General features: G+C 38.9%; 1 protein-coding gene across 1 annotated transcript in view; it reads right to left on the reverse strand.

Annotated features, from left to right (window-relative positions):
- fgd6 (FYVE, RhoGEF and PH domain containing 6) overlaps positions 1 to 12468 on the reverse strand; it is a 32336-nt gene that overhangs the window by 19300 nt on the left and 568 nt on the right. Inside the window, exons 2-3 of the mRNA XM_073837809.1 lie at positions 7383 to 9354; positions 984 to 1131 (exon numbers count right to left, since the gene is read on the reverse strand). Coding sequence (XP_073693910.1) covers positions 984 to 1131; positions 7383 to 9354 — 2120 coding nt within the window. The remainder of the gene's footprint in view (positions 1 to 983; positions 1132 to 7382; positions 9355 to 12468) is intronic.

A 12468-nucleotide genomic window follows, 5' to 3' on the forward strand; every position in this document is an offset into this window, starting at 1 on the left:
ATTTTTTTTTTTTTATTTTTTTTTATTTTTTTTAAATAACGTTTCACTAGATAAGACCCTTATTCCTCGACTGGGATCGTGTAGAGCCCTTTGAAGCTGCATTAAAACTTCAATTTGTATCTTTAGCTCGTTGGCTCCCATTTGAAGTCCACTATATGGAGAAAAATCATGAAACGTCTTAATTTCTTTTTAACAGAAGAAAGAAAGAGATGAACATCTTGGATGACATGGGGATGAGTAAATTATCAGGAAAAAAGACATTCAGGGACATCCTGAACTATATAAGGTAGTCCAGGTATTTTACCATATAAATATCATGTAAAGCGCCAACTTGCTTGTTAAGAATCACCTGTTGCATGTGATCAGCAGGTTGTGAAGTTTTGAGTTTTGCTTTAGGCTTTTGAGTAAATTCAGACAGGCCCCTTTTCTAAACAACCCCGTTATAGCTTCCCAAAGAGTAAACTTCAGCATTGTTTAATCATTATTGGCCTATAGAGTCCAGAGAACTGTACTGCAGTGTTTTTTCTTTCCAGATTGAGCAAAAACCTAGGACTAGTTCACAAAAGTAGGTCTTTTACATATTCTCAATCATTTAACAAACGATTTGATTGACAGCAGTGGTGTTAGAGGCAATGTACAATCATTTACACTCTTGAAAATGCAATATTTGTCTTTCCTGTGACCTCAGATTGAGCATTTTACATATGTGTTCTGAGTTTGGTGAAGATATTTCATTCCCTTCAGGAGTTATTTTTACTAAAAAAAGATTTTCGATAAGTATTGCTATTGATGTAACATTTTTCTGCACTGGTTTGGTTCCGATGAAAAACCTAGTTTGTAAAAGTAGGTTTTTCAAAAAAAACGGAAATACCTGACAATTTTGCCAGGCTCACGTTTTTTTTGTCCTGCGTGAGCCAACAACATAAGACACTTGAGCCTGCGACTGATGGTTTAGGAGCGAGCGATTTCGTACTTTTGTTCACTGTAGCACCCGTCAGGCCGATTGGGGCGAGCCTTGGTGACGTTGTAGGCAGTGTCAGTACCACCATCCCTCCACCTTTCAAGGCTCCACGACTTACGGTTTGGTCTGCACGATTAGTTTTACTTGGAGATCGCTGACAGGTGACCATTCTAACAATTACAATAGGGTTTCAGCGCTACATGCTTGAACCCCTAAAAAAGGTTCCAAAACGATAAATAGTACACACACACACACACACACACACACACACACACACACACACACACACACACACACACACACACACACACACACACACACTCTCTCTCTCTCTCTCCCTCGAGCTGGGCGAACACTGTACAACTTACAATAGTCTTTTATGATTGTTCTTGTCAGACTGTCCGAACATGATCCCAGCTATAAGACTATAAGTCACACAGTGGAATCTCAGTTGTCATTAATGTGAGACTGTGTACATCAGTCAAAACTTGTTAAAAATTGTCATTTTACATCACTTTGGACACAATCAGTGAGGGTGAGCCACATTTACATGCAGAATTGAAATGGAGGCTAGCAAACAAAATCTCTTATGGTAATTTTGGTCATGGGTTGCCTTGGTAAAAAGGCAAGGTGGTGCAAGTGGTGGTTTGTTTTTGTCACACTAATTGCGCAATTAGATTCTCGTACGTTTTCGTAATGGGTTTTCATCATAGGAGAAGCCACGCTCCAGCAGCAGGACCGTGCCTAAAAACCTCAGACACCAGCAAAAATTATATGGCCATTAATCGTCTGTCGGTGAACATGTCAAACTAGCATTCAAAGACTACAGATCTTGGTCTAGGATCAGAGCAATCTTTTAGGATTGGCAACATTTGTACAGTGTGCAAAATCAATTGCTACCTGATCTCATGACGAAAACATGTGGGAAACATGTCCTGTGGGAAATTTTCCGCAAGACACCAAATACGTACTAATAGTAATAAGTACATTTCACTAGCCTGGAAAAATCCAGACCCTAATCTATTAAGATTAAGGGTCTGGGATCGAGCAATGAAAACTGCCTAACTCGAGGGGCGGCACCAAGCATGCATTTGAAACTCTAACTGCACGCAATTGGATAATGCCACGACCAATCACAACAATACACGCTTAGCTACCAGCAGAGCTAAATGATGTTTCATTAACAAAGTTCGGGAGAAGCGCGTCAGATGCTTAGCGTAAACATCACAAGTCAATCAGCGCCATAGGTTTAAATACAGCTGACTCACCTCAATTCACTCGATGGTTTATCAGTAAACCTCCACCACCCCATCTCATCACTCCGAGTTCTCGCTACTCCTATTGGGGGGTAACGTACTCTGGGTTCGGGCCACTCCCGAGCTCGGAGCCCTTCACCGGACAGCACGCCAAACATGCACTACTATTCTCCGGCTAATTATATGTAAGCGTGAACTCGTGAACTGATAGATTAAACTCTTGCCATATCCAGTCGGCAAAACAGCAAAAACGTCCTTCTTGCAAAGGAACGATTCGAGTTTTCGGTTTTCTGTTCCTCTTTTATATGGAAAGCCAAGTCTAACTCGTTCATTGTAGCGGCCAAAGCCTTTTCAAACAACTTGTTGTTCATCTGTAGCGACAGCGATCTTTCAAAGTTTACTATATGATTCGGACGTCGCAGTGCTGTCATCATCAGCTTAGCTCGCCTCTGGCCCGCCTACATCAGATACACCGATTTGATTGGTTCCCACAATTGCTTACGTATTGCAACCGGCATCATTGCTCGATGCCAGAGTGTCTTGCAGAGACAATTCAAATTGTGCTCTCGCGAGACCTCTGGATTTCCAGGGTAACATTTCACTGCAGTTTCCAACAGAAATGAACACTAAAGACGGTAAAACAGCAAGCACTTGTAATCGTGTTCGTACACAGTTATGATTACAGCTCCATGTGTTTCGCTTTCCAGATGTAACAAGCTTACTGGGTAGCTCTGCTGGCACGGAATTGGACTTAGGATGCAGAATCCTTGGGTAAGAATCCTGTGAAAAACATGACTTGCAATGAAAGAGCTGAAAGATGAGATCGAAAAACAAGCTAAAACGGCATGCTTGTGATTTTTACGTCACATTCACTTTTGTTCATACTGTCAAGTAGGTTAATGTGTAGTGCAGATGGTACGTTATTTTAAAACGTCACAGAGCATTAGCGTTATAGCGACACTCGAACACTCTTTTAGTGCCACTTAGTGGAGATTTCACATCGAATATGTCATAAAATGTACAAGGCGATACGCATTTCGCATCTTGTGAAAAAGTTCACACTGGTATGTGTTTGTTTTTTTTGTTTTTTTTGTCATGAGATCAGGTTGGCAAAATCATACAATAGGGACACTGCATAGACTTCTATAATTTTAATATATAGCTAGTTGTAAGTACTCATTTTTTTTTATGTTTTAACAAAATGACATTCCCAAAACTATGTTTTGGAAGATTTTGTAAGGTTTAGCTCACTTCTGGGTACAAAAATGTCCCTAAAATATGGTTAAGTAGGTACATAGATGCACATGTTTCACTCAAAGTGCTTCAGCATGACTCTAATTATCTAATAAAGTCCAGTGACCAAATTATTTCAAGTCCAACAGTTAAAGAGAAAGTGGTTATGTTTTCAGTATGCAACACAACATGCTTCCTACTTAATATTGTTAAAAATGTGTATCTGGAACAGTATAGAAAAATCTTAACATAAGATTTTTGCAGTTCAAATAAGGACTTAGGAAGGAAAGAAACGAAGATTTGCATTGTTGCATGGTGGTTATTATTAAACGCAGTGTATTCTGCATTGTATTACTGAGAGATCAAAGATGATAATGCATTATTACTAGGATCAAGGGCTGTAGCCCACATGACTGTAAAATATTTGTTGGTAACAACTTGCTGACAACTTCAGACACACAACCACAAACTTGATTCAACGTCCTGTGCATCTGGAAACCAACTGCGAATTCAGCAAAATGCTGTAAGTTTTCACCGGCGCAGAGTCCCCTTTACCGACAAGCCGATGTGTGATGGAGGTCAAGAATGTGTTTACAACATCCAGAGTCATCAGTAAACACACTTCAAGCCAAGTGTTTGGAATTTATGTTTGTAAATTTATGAGTTTTCAATTATTTTGGTCTACAGGCTTATGCAAATATGCTTGAAATTACTTTTGTAGACAAAAATAAACTATGCTTACGCATGACTTTCTCTACAAAACTAAAACAAAACTCTTACTGCTGAGAAAAAATTAGCCATGGGTGCTGTAATTTTATAATGAGGTCAGTAATACAGTCAGCAGTTGGTATATGTTGCAATCAAAATGAGATGATTCATGTTTTACTGATATGACATGATTTTTGCTACTGTGTTGGAAATGTTGTAATGACAAAGCATGACTGTGAGCCAGAAGATTGCAGTTGAAAATTCTGAGAATGAGAGCGTGTGAGAGAAAGAGTGTGGGAGAAACAGAGAGAGAGCGAGAGAGAGAGAGAGAGAGAGAGAGAGAGAGGGAAAGGTTATTTTCCAGTGGCTCAGCTCTCTTCTCTACAGACATTTCCTGCTCTGGCCACTGAAAATAACCCACAGGAAAACGGCCCAACCTGGGCTCAAAGAGTGGACTGTAACCCTCACACACACACTTCCATGATCACAGACCAAACCAAAATTAAATAAACAGCATAATATATTAAAATATTCCAGCTAATTATGTGTCTTAAAGCTCATCCACACCATGGATAATAGCTTTTAATAAAAACTACAAAGTTTTCAATAATCGCTGTAATAATAAAAGGAAGTCCACACCACAACTATAACAACAATACTGTTGAAATCACTTACAGCATTTTTTTTTTCCAGCTGATGAATGATAAAACATTTGAAGCCAATCAAAATTCACAGCAAATCAGCATTTAAAGCAGCAGATGACATAATGCAACACACGCCGATAATATAACTGTTATCCGTAGGTGTGAACTTTTATATACTAATCGTTATTGTTATCTTTATAGTTATTGTCCTTCTTATGACCAGGTTAATGTTGCGTAGGCATTCTATCAGGAAAGAAAGAGTGCCTGATTTGAAATCCTAAAATACAGTTTTAAAAAATAAGATTCCAAAAGGTTTTTTTTGACAGTGATGCCATAGAAAAAACAGTTTTGGTTCCCTACAGAACCTTTCAGTGAACAGTTCTTAAAAGAACCATTTTTTCTTAGTGTGAAGAACATTTCGATAATCTAAAGAACATTTTACACTGTAAATAATAAAAAGGTTTCATAGGTGGTAAAGTTTCTTAGTTGAACCATTGATGCCAATAAGTAATCTTTATTTTTAAGAGTGTATAGCTCGTCAATCTATGAAGTCCTAAACAAGGTTGGCCTTTTTGCCAGTGCAGTAGTGTGCACTCTTAAAAATAAAGGTGCTTTAAAAGGTTCTTCATCGCGAAGCCATAGAAGAACAATGTTCTACAAAGAACATTCAGTCAAAGGTTCCTTTAAAGAACCATCTCTTTCTTACCTCTTTATAATCTGAAGAACCTTCTTTCACCACAAAGAACCTTTTGTAAAACAGAAAGGTTCTTCAGATGGTAAAGGTTCTTTATGAAACCATTTAGACAAAAAGGGTTCTATTATGGCATTTTAAGAGTGTAGTTATGGCATCTACTGGCAGAGGCTAACTAGAAGATGCAACCATCCAAACATTGAAAATAACCCTATGATTTACTCACTCTCAAGCCATCCTAGGTGTACTAATACAAGGAATTAACTATTAGGAACTATTAGAAGTTATTTAAAAAAAAAAGTTCTTTCCCTTCCAAGTTTTACAATGACAGTGAATGGCAATTCCAACAGAAGTCAAATAAAGCGCAAACATCCGTCATAAAAAATACTCCACACGGCTCCGGGGGGTTAATAAAGGCCTTTGGCATCTTTCAAATACCAGCATCAGCTGATACGTTTTTCTGATTGGCCGATGTGTTTAGGACTCTTGTCGCATGTGACGGTCCATCCATGGAAATTGAATGCAGATGCTCTTTTGCTGCTCATTGCGCTTGAATGGTTTAAAAAATCTTGAATGTTTAAACTTGTAAGACTTAAAAATCAACTAAAGTTCTTTGAAACATGCAGCATTATTCTATGTGTTGATGTAATTTCAACTGAAACAGAAGGACAGGGCAGGACATATCAAGCAGTCCCGTCCCCTTTTTAAAATAGCCAATAGCATTTTGTTTATCACAGCTTGGCCCAGAGCCACTGAGCTCGGTAAAGCGCGCATTTGACAGCCACAGTCTAATAGATTACCCCTTTAACTCATCAGTGATGTTTGCCATCTATATCTCTTCCTAATCTCATCCATATCACTATAAAATATAGCATTCTGTTGAGAATTCAAATGGGTCTGATACATTTTGTGCACTGACTCGCGCATAAGACCCGCTCTGCGCTATTGTGTTTCTTGGACTAGAGGGCGGTTCGTGTGAAACAGCATGAAATCAGACTTCTTTTTCCCCGGTGGAAAGCATATTTACACTGTCTGAATCATTCCCTGTCCCATATATAGTGCAGTCTTTAATGATAAAAAGTTTGCGGGATTATTATGCATTACAAGCATGGAACCTGCGGGAATGAGTAAAATTATGCGCAATATCCTGCACTGAAATTCAAGCCCTGAAAACATTTCAAAAGCACAAGCTTTTGCTTTACAAATCACACCCTGTGGCAAAAAAACAGGTAGCTTAGTTAAGTAGTGACTCAGTAGTGACTAACGCAGACCTGTTAGGCACCTTTTGAAGTAGTCTTTAAGCTTAATCTTCTTTCACTAATGTCTTTGATCTTTAACCCCTGAATTTTTAAGATTGGATCATCGGAATGGAATGAAAACAAACATGCAATGCAACAAACTATTATACAAGACAACTTTAGTTCAGAATGACTAATGACTTGTATATACATATGTGACCCTGGACCACAAAACCAGTCATAAGTAGCATGGGTATATTTGTAGCAATAGCACAAAATAAATTGTATAGGTCAAAATTATCAATTTTTCTTTTATGCCAAAAATTCTTAGTATATTAAGTAAAGATTATATTCCATGAAGATATTTTGTAAATTTCATATCGTAAATATATCAAAACTTAATTTTTGATGAGTAATGTGCATTGCTAAGAACGTCATTTTGACAACTTTCTCAATATTTTTGCGATTTTCTCAATATTTTATTTTTTTGCACCCTCACATTCCAGATTTCCTATCCTAACAAGCCATACATCAATGGAAAGCTTATTTATTCAGCCTTCAGATGATGTACAAATCTCAATTTTGAAAAATTGACACTTTATGACTGGTTTTGTGGTCCAGGGTCACATATGTGCATATGCACGAACTGACCTGTTCAATTCACATGGCTCCTGGACTTCATACACGCCTGTGTCCACATCCTGGTTTGAATAGACCCAGGGCAGGTTCATGTACTCTGGAATTTTCTCGTATAATCGGACATTCTCGTATTCCACCTCACAGTCAGCCTCACTGTCACCTTGAGCTTCTTCATCATCGTCAGATGCGACCTGATTAGCGGGTGCGGTTTTATGATCCTCATATTCCGTATCAGCACGAGTGCAATCCAGGGATTGTCCACTGCGAAGCAACTTGGGAAGCAACCGTGCACACACACGCAGCTCTAGAAGTTTCCGCAAGCTACGGCGCGTTTGATCGGAGCGTACCAGCGGCTCTGAAGATTCGGATCCAGTGTCCACTCGCTGAAGATCTGCAGAGGAAAACGACTTTGCCCTCTGTTTGACAAAAACAGCTCCCACACCTCCAGCATGTGGCTGGCTGTTACTCCTAGTCGGTTGGTTTCTACTAAAGAGAGGGATGTTAGGAAGAGCGACTCGCCATGAATGTTTCTCCTGAGGAGGTGCTGGAAGTTCTCGGAATATGGGAGGACTGGAGTTTGGAAGTGGAGGGGGAGTATGTGTTAGCGGAGGTGTGTTTTGCTTCCGCAACACACCCGATACAGGAAGACTGTTTCGTTGAGGCTTTTTAGGCATGACTTTCGGGGACTTGTCCTCCACATCCAGAGATGTCTTGGTTAAAGCAGGCACTTGTGATCCACAGCTAAGCTTAATCTGTTTAGGAAGACTCCGAGTTATTGGGTATCGGGCAAAATCTCCATATGCTTCATCATCGCTTTGCACCTCCTCATCTTCACACGAATCCTCCTGAAGATCGGAGTGGCAATGCATAAGCAAGTTGTCCACTGATGTTGAGGCCTTGCATGAGGAATCAACCATTTGTGGGAGGGATTTCTGTCGAGGTGGCGGAGCTGGAGGTTGCGACCCCTCCTCCGCAGCTGTGTTCATGGAAGCTAAAGTTACACCATTTGTCGGAACAGAATAATGGGTGGAGTCTAGATCAGAAGGCAGGTCTTCAATATGTGCACTGTGAAAAGAGTCTACTTTGTGAAAAGAATCAGTGTTGGTTAAGGTGTCACTGTCCGTGTTTTCCGTGTTCTCTTTAGGGGAACATAAATTTAGAGGTGTGTCCGTGTAGTTGTGACTGCTTTTTGAAGTGTTTTCAGGACTTTCTTGTAATGTGTCTGTCTGAACGTGTTCAAGAACCTCTGCTTGAGTGTCCGAAGGTGCAATTTCCACAACATTCTGCCTAAGAAGTGCCCTTCGAGGGCGTCGTGGGTGGGGTACAGGGAGTGGCTTGCTGGGTGGTGCAGGAACACCATCATTGTCACTTGTGCAAGAGCTAAAAATGGAGTTCCTGGTGTGTTTCTGCTCTGCAGACCATTCCTGTAGGGATTCGGTAGGACTGTGCCTTGGAATCTGGACAGAAGTTTGTTTTTGTGTACCTGCCTGGTCCTTTTCTAGTGTGGCAGAGTTTGTTTCTTCCTCTGACTCTGTAGATGCGTCCATGGGAGCAAGCATTTGTTCCTGTTCAGATGTGTCATTGTAAAAGGACTGTTCTTTTGGGCTGTCGCCCTCTTTGAAAACACCTACCTCCGCTGTTCCACATATTTCTTTAGAATCCTCTGATTTGCTGTTACCTAGTTGATGAACTTGAGTACTGGGTGGTATAATGTAATGTGACAAGTGTGGGGATAGTACAGCAGGACCCCCATTTTTGGAAACGGGGGGATGTTGGGTCTTGCAGGGATCTTGTCTAGGTTGGAGAGGTTTCTGAGGGGCTTTGGGCAAACATGGTTTGGGGGCGACAGCAGGTTTTCCTCTCTTGTGCGCAGTGGGTGAGGGTGAAGGCAGCAGGATCTCTGGTTTTGGGGCGATGGGGGGAGGTGATGGTTTCTGCGACTGAACCAGCTTGGGTTTGGGGGCAACCGGTGGTTTCTTCATTCCTGCATAAACTCACACAGAGAAGAAAGAGAGGGAACTACATGAATTCCATGAATAGACTTGCAGACCACATACACACAGCTGAACACAACAGGTCAGGACTGAGGTCAAGACTGAAATGCAGCCCTGAAACATACATCAGTTTAGGGTATATTATTTATACATCATTATATATCTGCACATCAAAGCTTTTGATTTATTTGATTCTCTGCTAATGTGTGAGATTCTGTAAATGGTCCAGCATGAGTCATTATCAAGTCAAAGATTTTGTCATCATTCACAAAAATGCTTCATAGCACATTCGGATACAGCATTCTAAACAGTGGCATTTAATTTCTAGATCTAGATTCAGACCTTTCCTTTAAAAGGGTTAGTTCACCCAAAAATGAAAATTAGCCCAAGCCCATAATTTACTCACCCTCCAGGCATTCTAGATGCATATGACATCCTTCTTTCAGACAAATCCATGTTATATTAAAAATTATCCAGGGAATTCCAAGCTTTAGAATTGCATGGGTGGGTGTTTCTCTTCGTCAGTCCAAAAAAGACCAAAAAAGTGCATCTATCCATAATGAAAAGTGCTTCACATAGCTCCAGGGGTGAATAAATGCCTCCAGTAGTGAATCGATGGATTTTTGTAAGAAATATATCCATATTTAAAATGTAATAATCACTTTTATCTACCTTGCGCCAACTGATCATACACCAGCGGATGACAGATGATGTAGGATATCAGTGCTGCGCCGGTGAGTCTCACTCCAACCAACGTTTGTTTACAGGAGCAAAGGAAGCAAATTTTCCTTTCTTTAGCAAAGGAAAACCAGTCTCCTCTTATACTGAAATCCTGTCATTTTTCCTTTACAAATTCTCGTTTTGTAAATCTAATTTGTGACCGTTGTTTTGTTTTGATCTCTCCAAGGTGCATTTGTCACTTCTCATTTCATACATAATCAGCTAAGTAAAAGTGATTATTGCATTTTAAATATAGATATTTTTCTTACAAAAAGGCACTTTTTATTATCGATGGATGCACTTTATTGGACTTGTTTTAGACTGATGAAGAAAAACACCCACCCATTCAATTCTAAAGCTTGGAAATGTGCTTTTTTACATCCATAGCAAGCATCTTGAGAGGTGTTTTGCCAATTCAAACCTAACGTGATGTTTTGTGCGTAACACATTTTGACAAATATGAAAAAAAAAAAAAAAAAAAAAAAAACGCATACAAATTCCAGACTTTTACAGCCCTTACAAACAATACACTGATTCTTGAAAAAAAATAGGCTGCATGCATGCACAAATATAAGTTTGTGTTCCAAAAAATTATGTTAGATAAATGAGTTTAACATTTTTAAGGGCATTCACCTATGTTTTGATGTTGAAGAGCATTCAACTTTAAGTATGAATGGATAATACAGGAAAGACTAATTAATATTCAGCTCCATTTATTTAATTTTAGGAGGTGACACTGCAACAATGACAAAATAACCATGTTTTTTTTTACATCATCATGTTTAGCTGGTAAAAGTATAGAAGGTGAAGGATGGTTTTGATTTTACCTGATTTACAAATGTTCTCATAGTCTCAGATATCAAATAGGGGCACAGCTGTTTTTTTTATATTAAGTGTAAACATTAATAATTCTAATTTTATCTTTAGTTTATAAAATATAATCTACAGTAGTCAACATTTGAAGTGGATCAAAAAGGTTCATCAAAGTTGTCCTAAGACAAGAATGGGTATATTGTTTTGGTTTTAGGACAACTTTTGATCCACTTCAAATACTGTAGATGAATTACTCAGTTATAGACCAAAACTGGAAATGTTGCTATGTTCAAAACCAATGGCAGATGTGGGATGTACAGTCAAACCAAAAAAATATTCATTTTTTTATTTATTTATTTTTACTAGCGGGTGCAGGACACTATAGTTCATTTAAGTAAGTAAAGATAGCAAAATACAATAAACTGACATAATATATCCAAAACTACTTATACAGTGGACTACCAGTAAAATTTGGGATACAAAAATTATTCTGGCATTTTGACCTTATCATGTTTTGCTAAAGTGTTTTTTCTTTAACTGCTAATAGGACCTTTTTACACCAGACTAAACAAAATTAAGCATTGCTTAGTAATTGGTCAATGAAGTATTGATAGCTGTGTAAATATTGTCCTACTAACAGTTATCTGAATATTTGTTTTATAGCAATCCATTACATACCTTTCTATCTGTATCTGACATTATCATGAATTTGTTCAGACACAGTTTAACTCTGAGTTCTTGTCATATTTAATAACCATTTTCTAAAAGGTGATAATGTGAGAAATGTTGAAGGTGTCTGAATAAATGTTGGTTTGACTGTATTCTGGCCAAAATGCAGTTACTACAATTATTGTTACATCCATTTTATATTAAGTTAAAGAAAGGTCGCTATGTTTACATGGTTTGAAGCAGATGCTGTTAGTTGTACAGTGTCAACGATGAAACTACAGTTATCACATAAACTTATCTTAGTGTATATTTTGATTTCAGACTTCTTTTTATAGATATCAAAAATTAATTACAGCAGAAAAACAACTATGTTGACTTCGTTGAATTCACTTAGACAGCGCTTTCAGTAGAAAAAACACTTGGTTTTGTTGATGCTCTCTTGAGGAAATGTGGTCTTCCCATTCCAAGGGAAGCAATCCAAGACTAATCCTGGAGGCGCCCTCCTCCGCTCATTCTTTTCTCCGATCCGGAGCGTCTTGCGGGCCCGTGTTCGAGCTCCGGATCCGGGAACAGAGCTCACGAAGTGTCTCGCACTGGAATCCCTGCTTTTACATCAACACGCGAGACCGAGTCATCAAGCGGATGTTCTCTGATAAAGTTCCTTACAGCAGTGGAAAGAAAATCACGGGACTTTTCAACGTTATCCTCTTTGGTTATACCCTCCATAATAGTGTCCATATCGGATGCAGGGAACAAAGGAAAAAGTAAACTCTTCCCAAAATGTTTATTTGTGTGTCAAACCGAAAGGACGGGGAAAGGAAATAAAGCAAAGTTGAAACAAAAGAATGAAGTCAAATCAAAGTATTCCGTGCGGTTTCCATATATATGCCTGGGGGAAAAAA

Source organism: Garra rufa, chromosome 4, assembly GCF_049309525.1.
Source record: "Garra rufa chromosome 4, GarRuf1.0, whole genome shotgun sequence".
NCBI lineage: Eukaryota > Metazoa > Chordata > Actinopteri > Cypriniformes > Cyprinidae > Garra > Garra rufa.